General features: G+C 48.7%; 1 protein-coding gene across 1 annotated transcript in view; it reads right to left on the minus strand.

Moving 5' to 3' along the window:
- The window catches only part of TCERG1 (transcription elongation regulator 1), an 800,085-nt gene that overhangs the window by 496,461 nt on the left and 284,752 nt on the right, over positions 1–18,872 (minus strand). The window contains exon 9 of the mRNA XM_078653039.1: positions 25–113. Within this exon, the coding sequence (XP_078509165.1) occupies positions 25–113 (89 nt within the window). The remainder of the gene's footprint in view (positions 1–24; positions 114–18,872) is intronic.

Below are 18,872 nucleotides of genomic sequence, written 5' to 3' on the forward strand. Positions count from 1 at the left end.
GCATGCGCTAGTGATGATAAATACCATGGAGTGCCAGGAATCGCTGTGGTAGCCACTGGCTTTGCTTTTTGAGCAGCCTTTTCTTCCTCTGTCATTTCCTCCTCTTTAGGTTCCTGGAAGACAATGAAAGCTGTGATTAAGCATATCTGAATTCACTGTTCAGGAATCTAAAAATGATACATATTGTGAAATCTATAGCACAATTCAGTAAGCTTAAGTGACCAAAAACTGAAGGTCTGATCCAAAAACAAGAAGGCGAGTCACTTTACTTGCTTGATTTGAATCAAGTGTGGAACAGGTAAGCAGCTGTTAGAGACAATATTCATTACCCTGCCTAGGAAGAGTGTATACCCCTCAGTGCATGTTAGCAAACAAAAGTATGGACTTGTATCCGGATGCTTAAGTGATCCCATATTTATATTATAAACATTGAGAATATTTTACAAACTGATTACCTATCTACACTTAATCAGAAGCACAGATGCAATAAGTTTCTTTCATACTTCTAGTGGGTCACCCTTAACAGTAATGCAAATTCTTGTTCAAAGGCATTTCCAATGAATCATGTGCCCAACAATGCCCCTGAGAAGGATGCAAGAGCACCTTTTTATTTTTTAAACAAAATATATCAAATGGAGGACATTTGCTGAAAGTGCATTAAAAAATACACACAATGAAATCAATCTAAAGGCAATATTGGCAAAGTTTAGTTTATTTTCTTCAAAAGCTCACCAGATTAATACATTTGCCAAGAAAACTCATTTATCAAAAGCGTTGAATTAACTAGATAGGTTGCAATCTGGAGAGTCTGGAAAACCAACTGATGCATTAAGAAAGTAAACTCCTCCAGTATCTTACCTGGCTCTGTCAGTGACAGTGTATAGTTTGTGTGGAGACTTCGGATACTGACCTGAATGCATGGTTGCTTACAGTTCCTTCAAAAGTGACCTAGAAATACAGGTAAACAACTCCTTTCTCTTTTAAGGGTATTGGTCATGTGCGGCTCTGGCTGGGTCTGGTGTGCTCCCACTCGGTGGGGAGACAGAACTGACCTTCAGGAGCACAGGGTCCTCTTCCTGGGGAGCTGCTGTGTCTGGCTGTCCGGGAAGCGGCAACTCGGGGGACTGCACCTTGCATCTTGGGTGCATGCAGCTGCAGGGGAGTAGCCCTTCAACTCCAAAGAAGTTTCTTCAGGCAATTGGAAAAGCACTGGCAGCCCTCTGGGTTTCTTGAAGACTGCACAGCAGCAGCAGGAGTCTGCTTCTTCCACGATTGTTGGAGGCAGCTGGCAGGGTTGGCGCCAAGTCATTTGTTGCTCCTCGGTTCTCGTGAAAGGACTCTTCTTTGTCCACTCCTTCTCTTAATCCGTCAAACCTGAAGCCTTGGTATCAGTCGGTCTCCCAATGGCACAATTTAGGGGTTTTAAGGGGAGTGAGGGGTAGTAGCCAATAGGCTATTTACCCATGGGGGTCACTACACCCCCTAGATGACCACAGCCTTTCCTGGGGGAGGAGGTGATAACATCTCTCCCCATAGCAGGCATTATTCCTGACCTCCTGAGGTACAAATGGGGTCAGAAACTAGTCTGTGGAAGCAGCATGGACTGAACCAGTCAGGGAGCACAATGGAGGGCTGGTAGGTGTCAGGGGGTACCTCTAAGGTACCCTCTGGGTGACTGTATTAATAAATCCATCACTGGTATAAGTGTGTGTTTATTAATACGAGGTCTTTGATATCAAATACCATATGTTTCAGTGAAGCCATTATGTAGCTGGGGAATTCAACTGGACTAGTGTTCGGTACATACCTTAAGATGACTTCCCTGCTTACTTGCAATATCTAGATATAGAATTAGACATCACAGGGACATATCTGTTCATGTAGATATGTCCTCACAAAATCAAATGCAACCTGCATTAGGGCTCAAGGACTACTGTAGAGGTGATTTGCATATATTCGATGCAGTGACTTTGACATAACACACAGGAGTGTGTCATATTGTGTTTTCACTCATGGTTTACACCATGTTACTCTGTCTACAATGGCAATCTGTGTGTAATTTGTATGTGGGTCCCTTAGGGTGGCATACGATATGCTGCAGCCCTTAGAGACCCTCTTTAGTACCCATGCCCTAGGTAGCTGGAGTACCATTTACTAGAGACTTACAGGGGTGCTAAAGTCCCTATCCAATTGCAGCACAAGTAGACTTTACCTTGTTTTAGGGAAGGAGCATTGGCACTGATGTCATGTTAGCATGTCTCAGTGTGCTGCCAAAGCCAAAAATCAGCATCTAGTAGCTAACAAGCATTTACAATGCAATAGGTCTCGCATTATTAAAGTTTGAGCTATTGGCATTGTAAATGACAATGCCTTTTCTTCATTTGCATCGTTGCGTAAAGAAGCACTTTGCACTTATAGTCCATGCTTATGAGAAGCAAGGCTGTAAGTCTCTTTTACTGGCAGCTTTGCTCATTGTAAGCAAGGAATATACGTTCAAAGTGCGTGTTTATGCACCGATTGCAGGTTTTAAAAACAATGAATAAAAGACATTGTCATTTACAATGCCAATTGCTCCAACTTTAATAATGCGAGACCTATTGCATTGTAAATGCTTGTTAAGGTGTATGTTGTCCGCCAAACTCAAAATAAGCCTCTTTGTCTGTACCTTATAGGTCGCTTCACCCCTCTCTCTCCCCGCTCCCAGGGTGGAGCATCAGCGAAGAGCTCTTGGATGACTTTATTGACAGCAATGTCAGGAAGCAAGAGCATTGAGGTGCAGGTAGAACATCGATAGATAGAGCGAGGGCGATAGATAGAGCGAGGGCGATAGATAGAGCGAGGGCGATAGATAGAGCGAGGGCGATAGATAGAGCGAGGGCGATAGAGCGAGGGCGATAGATAGAGCGAGGGCGATAGATAGAGCGAGGGCGATAGATAGAGCGAGGGCGATAGATAGAGCGAGGGCGATAGATAGAGCGAGGGCGATAGATAGAGCGAGGGCGATAGATAGAGCGAGGGCGATAGATAGAGCGAGGGCGATAGATAGAGCGAGGGCGATAGATAGAGCGAGGGCGATAGATAGAGCGAGGGCGATAGATAGAGCGAGGGCGATAGATAGAGCGAGGGCGATAGATAGAGTGAGGGCGATAGATAGAGTGAGGGCGATAGATAGAGTGAGGGCGATAGATAGAGTGAGGGCGATAGATAGAGTGAGGGCGATAGATAGAGTGAGGGCAATAAAGTGAGGGCGATAGAGTGAGGGCGATAGAGTGAGGGCGGTAGGAGTGTGTGTGTGTGGGGGGTTGTCTGTGTGGGTTGTGTGTTTGGGGGTTGTGTGTTTGGGGGTTGTGTGTGTGGGGGGTTGTGTGTGGGGTTGTGTGTGTATGGTTGTGTGTGTGTGTGGTTTTGTGTGTGTGTGGTTTTGTGTGTGTGTGTGGGGGGTGTGTGTGTGGTTGTGTGTGGGGGTGTGCTTGAGTTTGTGTCCTTGCATGCATATGTGGCAACGAGGATAGCCACCATGTGGTGTTGATCTCAAATAACTTGTCTGTGAAAGCCTCGCCAGCAGCGGCTGCCCTGCCTGCTGTTAATGCATGGAAAGAAAAAAAACACCAGTAGCTGATGTATTTGCTCAATTTCAATTTCTATCGCGGCATAGTGGAGCACACTTCATTACCTTTCCCAGTTATCATTTTTTAAAATGTATATAAATGTATTTTTTCACTGTTAATTTTGGTGTTTTCATCGTTTCAAAATGTCCTTCCTAAAGCATATGCGAGTAAATTCAGTTATGTACTTTTTATTGTCTGTATAGACACAGCCCACACTTTTCAGGAGTTCATTTAATGTTACTAGTTTGTACAGCATCTTTTATTGCTGTACAGATTAAATTGTGTGTTGGTTGTGGCGTGAAAGCTTTTCCTTTGTAACCCGTCTGGTTCTTTTGGGGATTAAACAGTGCTAGAATAAACTGTACGGGTTTAATCTGGAGGGGGGCGCAGGTCGCCAGCCCGGGCAGGTGTCACAGAGCCTCGATGTGCCCCGGCTTACACTCGGTGGAGCTAAAAATAGCCCTGCGTGGAGATTGCTTTCGAGATGCTTGTTTCCCCGTTAAGTGGCGATGCTTTTATGATACTGTTTGAAATATGTGCTCCTGCTGTACCGAGCGGTCACTATAGCAACCTCACCTATTTCCTCAAAATTCTGTGAAAACTCTTTCTATGACCTTGATGAGGGTCTCACTGGTACATTCATACTGCTCTGCGACCTAGAAGACCTCAGCCATTGCAGCGAGTGTTTTTGTTGTGATTTCGAGGTGTATTTTAGGACGTGATCCGGGATACTCATTTTTTTGGGGAGAGCCGTAAGGAGCCATTTCATGGGGGCATGAGGCTTCAGACAATCCACGCATCCACTTGAGTGTGTAATTGGCGCCCGGGTTGTGGAATGAGCGCCTCCATTTCACGAGCGCTTGCTTCTCCTGGCTTCTGAATGAAGTCATCGGCTCCGCGGTGTAGCGGGGGCTCTATTAGCGGCGTTGTTGGCCTGCTACATTCATGCTGCTCTGTGCGGAGACGTGCGCGTGGGCGGAAGGAACAAAAGCTCTCAGGCAGGGGGTTTGCACTTACCTGCCAGGAGTGACAGGTCTGCTTCCAGCTGCTCGCTGGAGCGGAGCCGGTGGGATCGACCATTAACGTCACGTGCCACGGGCTTTTGTTCAAAAGATTTTCAGCCTTTCTCGGTGCCCATATCCTTGAGGTTGTATGGTATCGTAACTCCCTCGTGAACTGCTCTGTTGGAAAGAAATGCACCAGTGTATTGGGCAGATCGAGACTGCAGGGAAACAAGTCAAAACGAAACCTAAGAGCCGCGTGCGTGAGCTTCTACAGTAGACAGCTCACGTCGCGCGGCTCTTAGGTTTCGTTTTCCAAAGCGCATGGCAGAGTCGCGCTCGCACACGTGTGTGTGTGTGTGTGTGTGTGTGTGTGTGTGTGTGTGTGTGTGTGTGTGTGTGTGTGTGTGTGTGTGTGTGTGTGTGTGTGTGTGTGTGTGTGTGTGTGTGTGTGTGTGTGTGTGTGTGTGTGTGTGTGTGTGTGTGTGTGTGTGTGTGTGTGTGTGTGTGTGTGTGTGTGTGTGGAGGGGGTGTGGAGGGGGTGTGGAGGGGGTGTGGAGGGGGTGTGGAGGGGGTGTGGAGGGGGTGTGGAGGGGGTGTGGAGGGGGTGTGGAGGGGGTGTGGAGGGGGTGTGGAGGGGGTGTGGAGGGGGTGTGGAGGGGGTGTGGAGGGGTGTGGTAAAGAAAAGACCAGTTCTCGAGGGAAGAGGTGTGGCGCCGCAGCCAGGCGACTGACGCTGGATTCTGGGGCTCGCGGTTCGGGCCCCGGCGGCAGGTCAGCCCAGCACCATGTGACTCTGGGCAATAGCTTGCTTAATCTTCTGGACGGCTCCCAGCGCCGGGATGCCTTCGGGTAGCTGTTTGCGCTTTACAAATACAGGATTTACATTTTACAGGGAGTTTTGCGCTGGCAAAATTGGAAACATCTACCATAGCAACAGTGGGTGAAATTGCTGACGGAATAGTCTTACGAAAGCAGAGAGGCCCGAAGAACGTGCTGCAGCTCTGCTCTCCTTTAAATGTTCCAAGGTTAAACCTACTTTGTTGTCAAACATGCAAGGGTTGTCAAATGGCAGGCCCATTAAAGATGCCTGGCCAATCCCAGGGCGCGTTCCAAACACTCAGTGGTGACCTGTCCCATCTCTGGGGGGGAAGCTACAGCTAATTACCCGCTAGGGGCCTTAAGAAAACAAGTTACTTACCTGTAAGTGTAGTTCTCCAGTATTGGAAGCTTTCATTGATTCACATACCTGAATCATTTCCCCGTCGTCAAGACGGGAGTCTCCGGTACATAAAAAAGTAATGGTTAGCAGTATAGCTAACTGTAAAATAGGCCTAGGCCTATTTTTCTTTTGCAACCCATAACTTTCGTTATGTAAAAAAGGACCAAACGTTTCTCTTAGCCAATCAGAGGCACTCACCCTCTAGAACCCTCCTGAGAGAACCTCTTGCCCTCAGATTTTCAGGCACTTGTGCTATAATACTTTACGTACCCAATCCGAGGTGAGCCTCTCAGGGGAGAAGGGTGGGCGTATGTGAATCTATGAAAGCTTCCAATACTGGAGAACAAATAGTTTTCTTACCTGTCGGTGTAGTTTTGCAGCTTGAAGATCTTTCTGGATTCACTATGCTGTGCATTATTCCGCGGTCTTGTGGTTGGGTCCGGATTCGTAGTCTTTTTTTTAATTATTTTTTTAGCCCAGGTGGGCGTCGGCGTCACACCTCCTGGGTGTATTTCCGGTGACGTCGGCATGCTTCCTGAGGAAGCTCCCACTCTTGGGCGCCATCTTCGGGTTCGTTTTTTCCGTGTTTCTTTCGTTTCCGAAGTAATGGCAATGTCCTATTTAGGTGATATTTTACCGCTTTGTACTTTCAAGTCCTTTCACCTTTTCTTTTCTTCTTTTTATATATATCCACCTCTTCTCTCTCCAGCCTCATCTTTCTGGCGGAGGTGGGTGGGTTCGCTAGTGAATCCAGAAAGATCTTCAAGCTGCAAAACTACACCGACGGGTAAGAAATCTATTCGTTTTGCAGCGTGAATCTTTCTGGATTCACTATGCTGTGCATAGATTTTGTAGCAGTTTCTCATCTCTGTGGCGGCTGGGTGGAAGATGAGCGTTGGGTATTGAATATGTGCTGGAGCACCTTTTGTCCGACTTGTGCTTCCTTGTTCATCTGTATATCCACACAGTAGTGCTTCGTGAACGTGTGCACCGAAGCCCATGTTGCCGCCAGGCATATGTCCTGTATGGGTGTGTTAGCCAGGAAAGCTATTGTAGCACCCTTTTTCCTAGTGGAGTGGGCACGTGTCCCCTCTGCTAGCTCTTGTCCTGCACGTTTGTGGCAGAGTTGAATTGTCTGTGCGATCCATCGTGCAATAGTCTTTTTGGTTACTGCCTTTCCCATGAAACTGTTTGCGAATGACACAAAGAACTGTTTTGTTTTCCTGTGTCCCTTCGTCCTCTCAATGTAGTGCATGACTGCCCTTCTGGCGTCCAGGGTGTGCAGGGCTCGCTCTGCGCTAGTTGTTGGTTTTTGGAAAAAACTCGGTATCTGTATAGACTGGTTCATGTGGAATTTGGATACCACCTTCGGCATGAAGTGTGGGTCAGTCCTCATCACAACCCTATCATTGTGTATTTGTATGTAGGGTTCTTGTAGCGTCAGCGCCTGAAGCTCGCTTACTTTTCGCAAGGACGTTATTGCAACCAGGAAAGCGGTTTTCATAGTTAGCATCTTTAGGGAGGCCTTGTGAAGTGGTTCAAAGGGTTCCTTCATGAGCTCCGTTAGGACTATGTTCAAGTTCCATGCCGGTGGCAGCACCCGCTTGGGTGGTGCGATCCTTTTCGCTCCTTCTAGGAATCTCTTCACCACCTGTGATGTGAAGAAACTCCTGCACGTTTCTCCCCTTGTGTAGGCGACTATCGCTGCCAAGTGAACTCTTAACGAGGATGAGCTAAGGTTCTTCTCCAGCAAGTGTGTCAGGTACTTTAGCACTGTTGAGTCCTTCATTTTATTGTGAAGTCTTTCTTTCCTGCACCACATTGTGAATCTTTTCCACTTCGCAACGTAGCACTTCCGAGTGCTGGGCCTCCGTGCCTCACGAAGGACCCTCAGGGTGCTTTCTGGCAATCTCAAATGTGCAAACTCTATGTCCTCAGGAGCCACGCTACCAGGCTCAGGCTCTCTGGCTCTGGGTGTAGCACCTCTCCGTTCTGCATGGAGAGTAGGTCTTTCCTCTTGCCGAATCTGTGGGGTGCACACTGTGTCATCTCCATGATCTGCGAGTACCATGTCTGCCTGGCCCACTGTGGCGCGACCAGTATCAGGATCATGTTGCTCGCTCTGCACTTGCTCAGCACTCTGTGCATCAGTGGTATCGGGGAAAAGGCGTAAGCAAATGTCCCGGACCAATCTATCCATAGGGCATTCCCCAGTGACCTCTCCTCGGGCTGTCTGGATGCGAAGTTTTGGCATTTTGCATTCCGGCGTGTGGCAAACAGGTCCACTGATGGTGTTCCCCATCTGTCGAACAGCCACCTTGTCTCCTGAGCATTGAGCTCCCACTCGTGGGATGCCGATGTCTGTCTGCTGAGCCAATCTGCTTGTATGTTGTCCTTCCCTGGTAGGTGTATGGCTAGCAGGTCTATTTTGAGAGGGATGGCCCATCTCCATATCTCCTGCGCCAGCGATGAAAGCGGGGCTGACTGTATGCACCCCTGCTTGTTGATGTAGAACATCGCGGTGGTGTTGTCTGTCTGTAGCAGCACCTTGTGTTTGTACAGTCTTGTTTGGAAAGCTTTCAGTGCAAGGAAGATTGTCTTCAATTTTAGGTAATTGATGTGCTTTGTCGCATCTGCTGGCGTCCAGAGTCCCCTCACCTTGAGCTCTTCCATGTGAGCGACCCATCCCTTGAGGGATGCGTCTGTGGTGATGGTCACTGTTGGCGTTGGGGGCGTTAGAGGCTTTCCCCTTGTTATGTTCTCCATGGTCCACCATGTCATCTCCTTCTGTACTGCGTGCGTTACAACCACTAGATCCTCCCAACTGCCTGTAGCTTGTGACCATTGCTCCTGTAGCCATTCTTGAATGGGTCTCATGTGGAGACGTACATTCGGTACCAGGTGGATGCATGATGCCATCATCCCCATGATTTTGCTCGCAGTCCTCACTGTCCGAGCTTGTCCCTTCCGGTAGAGGCGAGTTTCCTTCACCAGCGCCCTCGCCCTCTTCTCGCTGGGGAACACCTTGCCCTGTAAGGTGCTGATCTGTGCTCCCAGGAAGATCTTCACTTGTTCCGGCTCCATTGAGGACTTCTTCCAATGGATGGAGAACCCCAGGCTTATGAGCGCGCTCGTCACTGTATGTGCGTGCTGCTTGCATTTCTGGTATGAGTTTGCTTTCACCAGCCAGTTGTCCAGGTAAGGGTATACGTGTATCCCCTGCCTTCGTAGGTGCGCTGCGACTGCTGCGAGGCACTTTGTGAAAACCGTTGGTGCTGATTTTAGCCCGAAGGCTAGTGTCGTGAACTGGTAGTGGCTTTCTCCGATGGTGAACCTGAGCATATGCTTGTGCCTTCTGTTCATTGGGATGTGCAGGTAGGCGTCTTTGAGGTCTATTGTGACCATGAAGTCTCCGATCTGCAATTGCGGGAGCACCTCTTGCAGGGAGGTCATTTTGAATTTTTGTGTTCTTATGAATTTGTTCAGGAACCTTAGGTCCAGAATGGGCCTCATTGTCTCGTCTACTTTTGGCACCAGGAAGTACGTTGAGTATATTCCTGTGTTCTTTCCTTGAAGGGTACCCGATCTATGGCCTGCTTCCGCAGGAGTTCCTTTGCCTCTTCCTGAAGACACTCTAGCTGCTTGCTTGCTAGTTGTTTTCTTTTTGGTTTTCTGCTTGTTGGCCTCCCCTCCAACTCTATATAGTATCCGAATTGGATGATGTTGAGGATCCATTTGTCTGATGTGATTTCTCTCCATTCCTGGAGGTAAAATATTAATCTTCCTCCCACTGGTGTTATGTGGTCGTAGGTGTCTAGCTTGTCTTGATCCCTCTGTACGTGCTGCCCCCTGGGATCTTTTCTGGGGGTGGGCGCACAGAGTTTTTTTAAGTCACTTAGAAGCGGGCTGCTGTCCCCCTCTTCTATTCTGGCCACGTCCATTTCCTCTCCCTCGAAAGGACTGGCCTCTTTGTTGGTATTGCCAGGACTGCTTCTGCTGACCCTGCTGGGCCTGCGAGTCTGCCTGGTGAGTTTGTTGGAAAGCCTGGTGTGATGTACCTGGCTGGTTTCCACCTCTCCCGCCAGGCCTACGTGACGGTGTGCCCCTTCTGCTGCCTCTGAACTGCAATGCTCCCATGGACCTTGCTGTTTCGTTATCTTTCTTCAGTTGGCTGAGCTTCTCATCAACTGTTGTTCCGAAAAGCGTGTCGCCGTTGAACGGTGTGTTCAGAATGCTGTGTTGCACCTCTGGTTTGAAACCTGAAATCCTGAGCCAGGCGTGTCTTCTTTCAGTGACACCCATCATCATGAGCCTGCTGGAGGTGTCTGCTCCATCCAGGGCCGTCTTGAGGCAAGAATTTGCCGCGTTCTTCCCTTCTTCGACCAGTTTTTCGGCCTTCTGCCTGGCATCCTGGGGCAGGTCCTTCACCAACTGCCCCAGCTCCTCCATGATCTGGTACATGTGCCTGTTTATCAGGGCATTGGAGTTAGCCATGCGCCAGTGGGTCGCGGCATTCCATTCGATCCTTTTGCACACCAGATCCATCCTTTTGCTCTCTTTATCCTGTGGAGGTCCAGAGGTAGTGGGTACGTTAGCCCTCTTCCTTGCTGTGGCCGTGATAATGGAGTCTGCGGAGACCGTACCCTGAATGTAGGGTGGGTCTTTTGAGGAATGTTTGTATTTTTTCTCTGTTCTGGGAGTTACTGCCTTGCATGTTGCGGGCTCCCTGAATGCTTCCTCCCCCTGGGCCAAGACGCTGTCGAGCATTGGCAGGTACTGGCTCCTTGTTTATGTGGGGAGCAATGTCTCTAGAAGGAAGTCTGCTTTCTGCTTCTCTTCGTCGAGCTTGAGCTTGAATGCCGCTGCTGCAGACCTTATCACCGAGTTGTAGGCCCTGATGTCGTCCGGCGGCGAGCGCCTCGAGGGATAGGTGTCGACCGCCTCCTCTGGGCTGTCGGTCTCGACATCCAGGTAATCCACCTCCTGTAAGTCAGAGGGGGCCGACTCTGCGTCCGTCCTGCTGTCCTCTTCCTCCCCATAGTTGTAACTATCGTAGGGATTCTCGTACTCTTCCTGGTCGTCGACCACCTCGACGTCCCGGTCTTGTTCTTCGGCGACCTAGTCTTCCTCCTCAACCACCCCCACCACCGGTGGCTTGGTCTTGTGAGGGATCGTGAAGGCTTTCATCTTTGCGTCGAATTCTTTCTTCCGCTGCACGATGTTTTCCATTTCGGCCTCGAGGCGCCTTCTCTTTTTCTCCATCTCGGCCGCGTGTTCCGCGTCGGATGGTTCGGCCGCTCTTTTCGGCGGTTGGCTCGGTGCCGTGCCTTTCGGTGCCGAAGTTTTCGACGTCGAACCGGATTTTGGGTCTCTGTTCGGCGTCTGTAGTTTAGGGTCCTTGTCCCTCGGCGTCGATCGATCCTTTTCGGGGACAATTTTCGCCGACTTCTGCTGTTCAACGGCTCTCGGCACCGGGGACTCCTTCTCAGAGGATCCGCTGGGCCTGTGAGTACTCGCGGACGCCTGGTGTTTCGGCGTCGGCGGCTTCGGGGCCTTGCCCTCGTTTTTTCGAGACTCAGAGTCTCTCGGGTTCTTGGGGGCCGGAGAGTCTCCTACCTTATCAGAAGTCTTCGTGTAATCGGTCTCTACGACCGTGTAGCTGTCGTCTTCGGCGGAAGCGTTGTCCTCATCCTCGGAAGACATTCCCAGATCGTAGAGGGACGGAGTCGGGGCCTTCCCCTGCAGGGTGGCGTGCGCTACCCTCTGTCTCTCTCTCTCACACGAAGGGTCTTTGGGGGCGAAGGCGGAGCAGGCATTGCAGTCCTCGCTTTGTTATTTACCGGTAGACAAAGGTTGCATACCGGGTGCTGGTCCTTCTGCGTGTACTTGTGGTGGCAGTTACGGCAGAACTTGAACGGCGTGTTGTCCATCATAGAGTGCTCAGGGCCTCCCTGGTCGCGTGTTCGTCGACGGTCGTCGAGGATCTCGATGAATTCGCCTTTTCCTTTGCCGACTCCTCGTCGATGAAGTCCCCTGGAGTCTTCAGATGACTTTCTTTGTAATTTCTGTATTTTTCTTTCTTCTTTCTCCAAAAATGTCTGGAGCCCAAACGGGAATGATCCAGACCCGACCGCGGAAAAAAAAGAATCTGAAGATGGCGCCCAAGAGTGGGAGCTTCCGCAGGAAGCATGCCGACGTCACCGGAAATACACCCAGGAGGTGTGACGCCGACGCCCACCTGGGCTACCAAAAAAAAAAAAAACAAAGAAAAGACTACGAATCCGGACCCAACCACAAGACCGCGGAATAATGCACAGCATAGTGAATCCAGAAAGATTCACGCTGCAAAACTACAGTTACAGGTAAGTAACTTGTTTTCTTACTCCAGTATTGGAGCTTTCATAGATTCACATACCTGAATCAGAATAGTGAGCAGTAAATTATAGCACATTTGTCTTTGTCACCTTGTTTTCATTAACATGCAACACATGATACTTGCACATAGGAGTAACCATATCAATATATACATAGACATATTTCCTCTCAATGACATATCCAATATCAATCAACAATAAAATGTGCTTTCCTTACCAAAGATAGGAAGGAGGGATGAGAAAGAGGCTCACCGTTATTGGAAAAGGTCCCGCAGCACTGCTTGTCCCACTGCTACATCGCTCCTTGCATGAGCATCTATGCAGTAATGTCTGGTGAAGGTATGCGTACTCCTCCAGGTGGCTGCTCTGCCGATGTCCTATATGGAGACGCCTGAACAGAGCAGTTGAGGTTGATACCGCTCTTGTGGAATGCGCACGAACAGGTGCAGTCAATGGTTTTCCCGCTGCTTGGTGGCAGAACTGGATAGCACTTGAGATCCATCTTGAGATTCCTCGCTTTGACAACGGGAAACCTTTTCTGGGGGCACTAAATGCCACAAACAATTGTGTAGACTTTCTAACCGGCTTTGTCCTTTGCAAATAGAACTGCAGACAACGCTGGACATCCAGAGTGTCGAGAGTCCTTTCCGCCGCCGTCGATGGTTGAGGAAAAAATCTTTTCAAGATTAAGGGCTCATTTAAATGGAAAGCTGTTGGTACTTTCGGAATGAATCTTGGATTCGTTCTGAGGACTAATCTGTCTTCCCTGAATTGGAGTAATGGTTCTTGCGTTGTAAGGGCTTGTATTTCTCCTACCCTTCTGGCTGATGTTAGAGCTATTAAAAGAGCCACTTTCCAGGAGAGGAATTTTAGATCAGCTTTATGTATTGGCTCAAATGGCGGTTTCATAAGTTGTGACAAGACAACGTTCAGTTGCCATACAGGTGGTGGTCTGATGGGTGGGTAAACTCGAAATAATCCCTTCATAAATTGCTTCACAATTCTTTCCGACCACAGAGAAGGACTTGCTGAGTTTCTCCTGTATCGTGAAATTGCCGCCAAATGCACCTTAATAGATGCATGGGCTAATCCCGATTTCGCTAGTTTTAGCAAATATGGGATAATCTGATGCGCCTCTGCCCGCAGAGGATGTAAGGCATTCTCCTGACACCATAAGCAGAATCTCTTCCATTTCATCCTGTACGTTCTATCAGTGCTTTACGCTCTTGCTTTTGCCAGAATTTCTCTGCATTCTGCTGGAATGTTCAAGTGCTGAAATTCTCTGTAGTTAGGAGCCAGGCCGCTAATTGCAATGATGTCGGGTCTGGATGCCGTACTTGTCCCTTCTCCATAGTCAGTAGTGTTGGAATTGGTCGAAGACGTATTGTCTCGGTCTCCGATAAAAGGAGCAGCTCTGTGAACCAATGCTGCCTGGGCCACCAAGGAGCTATCAGTATCATCCTGCACGGTTCTTTTTTCATCTTCGTGAGCACTCGTGGCAGGAGGGGAATCTGCGGAAATGCGTAGGCAAAGACGCCTGACCATGCCATCAAAAATGCATTCCCCCATGATCCCCTTTGGTGACCCCAACTTGCAAAGAATCGGCATTTCTTGTTCTGGGCTGTGGCAAATAGATCCAACGTTGGTATTCCCCACTTGGTAAAGATGGACATCAGTGTGTCCTGATCCAGCTCCCACTCGTGACAGGTCTTTTTCTGCCTGCTGAGGGTGTTCGCTATCGTGTTTTGATCTCCTGGAACATGTATGGGTTTCAGAGTCACTCCGTGATCTATCGCCCATTTCCATATTTTCTGTGCTTCTTTTGACAGAGAGAGAGATCTTGTTCCTCCCGGCTTGTTTATATAGTGCATTGCAGTTGTGTTGTCTGTCCGCACTAACACTGATTTTCCTTCTATTCTTGGCAGGAAGGCCAACAACGCTAATCCTATTGTCCTTAACTCAAATAGGTTTATATGAAGGTGTTGTTCTTGTCTGCGCCATCGACCGCTGACCTGTAACTCCATTAGGACAGCCCCCCATCCCTCGAGAGAGGCATCCGTGGTGACCACCAACAGAGCTGGTTCAGTCAGGTAAGAGACCCACAGAGATATTGTTCCTGCGAGTCCACCACTTTGCTGCCTGCAACATTGGACGCGTGATTCTTATCTTGTCCTCGAAGGATCCCTTTGCCTGGCACCACTGAAGATCCAACTCGTCTTGTAACGGTCGCATTCGTAAGCGACATAGGGGAATGAGAGGTATGCATGAGGACATTGCTCCCAGAAGCGCCTTGTATCTTCTGACTGAAAGAGACTTTCTTTTGCAGAATCCCTTGGCTAGATTTACGAGTCCCAACTGTCTTTCCACTGACGGGAATGCTTTGTTTTGTGTTGTATCCAGGATTGCACCTAGAAACTTGATCGTCCTGGATGGCTGTAGAGATGATTTTTCTACATTCAAGGTCAGGCCCAGATCCGCAAACAGCTGCATGCATGCTACGGTGGAAGCGTGAGCTGCTTCCTGCGATGGTGCCTTTATCAACCAGTCGTCCATTTATGGAAATATCTGGTGTTTTTATCTTCTTAGATAGGCCGCCACCGGCGCCGGACATTTTGTAAATATTCTCGGTGCAAACTTTAGGCCGAATGGTAGCACCTTGAATTGGTAATGGTCTTTCGCCACTGCAAAACGAAGGAACTTTCTGTGGGACTGATGGATGGGGATATGGAAATATGCATCTTGTAAAATCGAGGGAGGTATTCTGATCCCCTGGGTTTAAGAGCAGCAGAATATCCTGCAGGGTTACCATTCTGAATGACTGTTTCTTGAGGTAGGCATTTAGGGACCTTAAGTCCAAGATCGGACACCACCTGAGAGCATCTTTTCTGATCAAGAAGAAACGGGAATAAAAACCTCTTCCTCTCTGGGAGTTCGGCACCGGTTCTATTGCTCCCTTTCGGAGCATTGCCCGAATCTCCCGACGCATCTGGGATAGGTGTTTTGCTTCTTGATATGTCGGTGGCGTGGGAGGAGGGAAGTGGAGGAATTCGAATGTATGTCCGAATTGTATCACGTGGAGAACCCATTTGTCCGATGTTATCTTCCGCCACTGTGGTAAATAATGAGTCACTCTTCCACCCAGGGGGAACATTTGACAGGATAGGAGGAGAAGGATCCGCAATCTCTAGTTTGTCATTGTCTTTTATTATTACCTCTTCCTGACTTACCTCCTCGCCCTCTGGGAGTTGACTTAGAGTAGCCTCCCGATTGTTTCTGCCCATATTGCTGCCGATAGGGCTGCGAAGAGGAAGGATAGGATGTATATCTTCCTTGCTGGTATCCACCTCTATACGAGGATTGTCCTCTTCCACGGGTTGTCCTCTTCCACGGGCGCCTCGAAAAGGCCCATTCCTGTACTGTTATGCACCTAAGGATTTCGCTGTATGCTTGTCTTTTTTAATATTTTGAAGGGTGTCATCCACCATGCACCCAAAGAGATCCTCCCCATCATAGGGTAGGTCCAGAATCTTATTTTAGACCTCTGGTCTAAAGGAAGTGGCCCTCAGCCAACCTTGGAACCTCAAAATTGCTGCTCCTCCGAGGGAACGAAACGCTGTGGTACCTATGTCCATAGCGCAATCAATAACTTCAGCCGAAGTTCTCTCTCCCTCTTGGAAAACCTTCTTCGCCTCCTGCTTAGAGTCTTCCGGGAGGAGGTCGATATAGGGTGCTACACCACACCACAGCTGTCCGTCATATCTGCCCAGGATGGCAAGGGCATTAGCAGCTCTGACCAGGAGCGCTGTCATGGAGGAGAATCTTTTTCCTGCGTTATCTAAACGCGGTCCATCCCTGTCCGGAGGTGCCGAAATAGGTGCTGCTGGATTTTCTGACTTCTGCTGCGCTGCGTGCGAGATGATGGAGTCCGGTTTAGGATGGCCCAGTAAACACGCTGGAGCGTCCGCAGGTGCCTTATATTTTTTATACAGCCTCGCTAGTACCGGTGTAACCGTTGCTGGAGTTGTCATGACCTGCAATCCTTCCTTCCATAAGTGGTCAATATTTGGTATAGACCTGACTAATCTTTGATATGGCTCTTTAAAGTCATAAAGAAAACATTCTGTTTGAGTTGTTTTCCTTGGCAGTTGGAATCTTTTCACTGCCCTCTCCATTAAGTTGTGGAATCCACCAATATCCACCGGCGGAGAATCTGACGGTACTTGGGTGGGTGAAGGCAGAGAAGGAATCAGATAATCATTCCACTCTGTGGGGTTCTGGTAGTTCCACTTCTTCACAGTCATTATCATCATCTGTTGTCACAGGATCCTGCTGCTGACGGTTCTGAGGTGTCAGCGGAGCAGTGTCCAGCAGGTTTTCTGTACTGCGGACTGGAGTGGCCAGAATTGAACGAGGACGTGAAGGTGGAATGTCGTGAGAAACTCCTGACGTAGGAAACCTCCGTTTATAATCCGCCAACATAGATTGCAAATCCATCAACATGGATGATGGCATTGCTACCATCTGTTCCGGAGTTTCTTGTTAGTAGCGGTGGTATGTGACACTGTGGTATTCCTCATACCCTTCCTCATCATCCTCATCTTGACATTTCACATGGAGCTCCGATGGGCTTGTGGCATACCAAAAGGGCCCATCATCCTCCTCATCTTCTGACTCTTCTTCCTCCAAAAGGTACGACGGGACCAATGGAGTAATTTTACTAGGAGAAGTTACTGCTGGCGTGATCTTCTTCCTGCTCTTTTCCGGGGCTTGTCTCTAGTCGTCGATACCACCGTCGACGAAGCTGTTGTCAGCGCCATAGATCCACTCCTCACCAACGACATAGTAATAGTCGACGTTCCCGTCGACGATCTCATGGTCATCACCGTCGTCGACACTGCCGTCGTCATCCTCACCATCGTCGACGATGTCACCGGCGTTGACGCTCCCGGCGTCGACACCTTCGCTGTCGACGCCTTAGTCGTCGACGCTGGCTCCAATACCACTACTGGTAACTCCTGTACCTTAGTCGTCGCCGTAGTCGATGATTTCTTCGTCGACGCTCCCGTCGACGATGTGGATTTTTTACCCTTCTCCTCAGGAATACTAGAGGATGGCTTTTTGAATGATGCTGGAGCCGATGGTGGTGTATTTGAAGGCTCAGAAGAGGCTCTTTTAAAGTGAGTCCTTTACTCTCCTTTGATTTTTTCTGAGGAGATTTTGAAGGACTACGCCCGGAAGACCCTTGGTTGGTCTTTTTTAGGGCCTTCTCAGGACGGTCCCCTGAGGAATTAGCCTGAGGAGATCTTGACCTTTTTTGAGATCTCCTGGAAGAAGTGGAGGATTCCTGGTCGCTATCGCTAGAAACCACCTCCTTTCTGGCCTTGATCCTCTGAAGCCAAATTAGCAGGCATCCTTCACGATCTCTAAGGGTCTTACTAGAGAAAGTGCGACATACCTTGCAATCCTTTGCTTGGTGGTCCGGGTAAAGACAATATATACAGTCTTCATGTGGATCATCTGGGTAGAGTCTTTTCTTAGAGCAGGAGGCACAGGCTCTAAACAGACCCTTTTCTCCTTTCCAGCCATTTTCAGGAATGTAGATAAGAAATAGATTCTAATTTCTCTAATCCAGAAGAAATAGCCTGAATATGAAACTTCAACAAAATTAGAAATCCAGATTTTGAGCAGAGCTCAAAGGAGACTCCCTAGCACAACGCGCCGGTAGAAAATCTGAGGGGAAAGAGGTTCTCTCAGGAGGGTTCTAGAGGGTGAGTGCCTCTGATTGGCTAAGAGAAAAGTTTGGTCTTTTTTTACATAACGAAATTTATGGGTTGCAAAAGAAAAATGGGCCTAGGCCTATTTTACAGTTAGCTATACTGCTAACCATTACTTTTTTATGTACCGGAGACTCCTGTCTCGACGACGGGGAAATGATTCAGGTATGTGAATCTATGAAAGCTCCAATACTGGAGTAAAATGAGAATTTAATCTACCCTTGTTTGAAGATCTCACTAGGTGGTTCCACACCAGAAAATTTTTTGGTGGTTCTGCCACTTGCAGAGGTGTAGTGCCTCCTGATACAGAACCCACGGCCCCACCCCACCCTTCTTGTTGCAGTACCACATGGTGGTAGTGTAGTCTGCGAGTACCTGCACCAGCCTTCCTTAGGCATTAAAGGCCTCCCTACTCACCATACTAATCTCCCTTAACTCCAACAAACTAATGTGGAGTGGAGTCTCTGCTAGAGATCAGAGGGTTCTGATCTCCACCTCTCCCAGATGGTCTCCCCCAATCCAGCAGTGATTAATATGTGGTTCTGGGTAGGGTGAGGAGAGTGGCCTGCCACTGACCTACTCGTAGTCCTGTAGCCACCAATGCAGAGTTTTTATAGTCTTTGAAATCAGGAACAATCCAACCGAGAGTAGCATGTGCCACCTGGACTGTTTGGCTAGTAGGATGACTGTGTCAAACGACTCCATGAGCCTTAGTCATTCATTTTAAGATCCAATAACGAGGCCAATACATCAGGATCATAGCCAGAAAGTCATTGTCTCTCCGCACCAGATGAAATGCACAAAACCATACCGTAACCAGATTGGCTAAATTAAACAAGAGCCTCTGCAAATGAGCCAGGTGTGAACTTTGCATGTTGATATTGAACTTCAAT

Source organism: Lissotriton helveticus, chromosome 7 (genome assembly GCF_964261635.1).
Source record: "Lissotriton helveticus chromosome 7, aLisHel1.1, whole genome shotgun sequence".
NCBI lineage: Eukaryota > Metazoa > Chordata > Amphibia > Caudata > Salamandridae > Lissotriton > Lissotriton helveticus.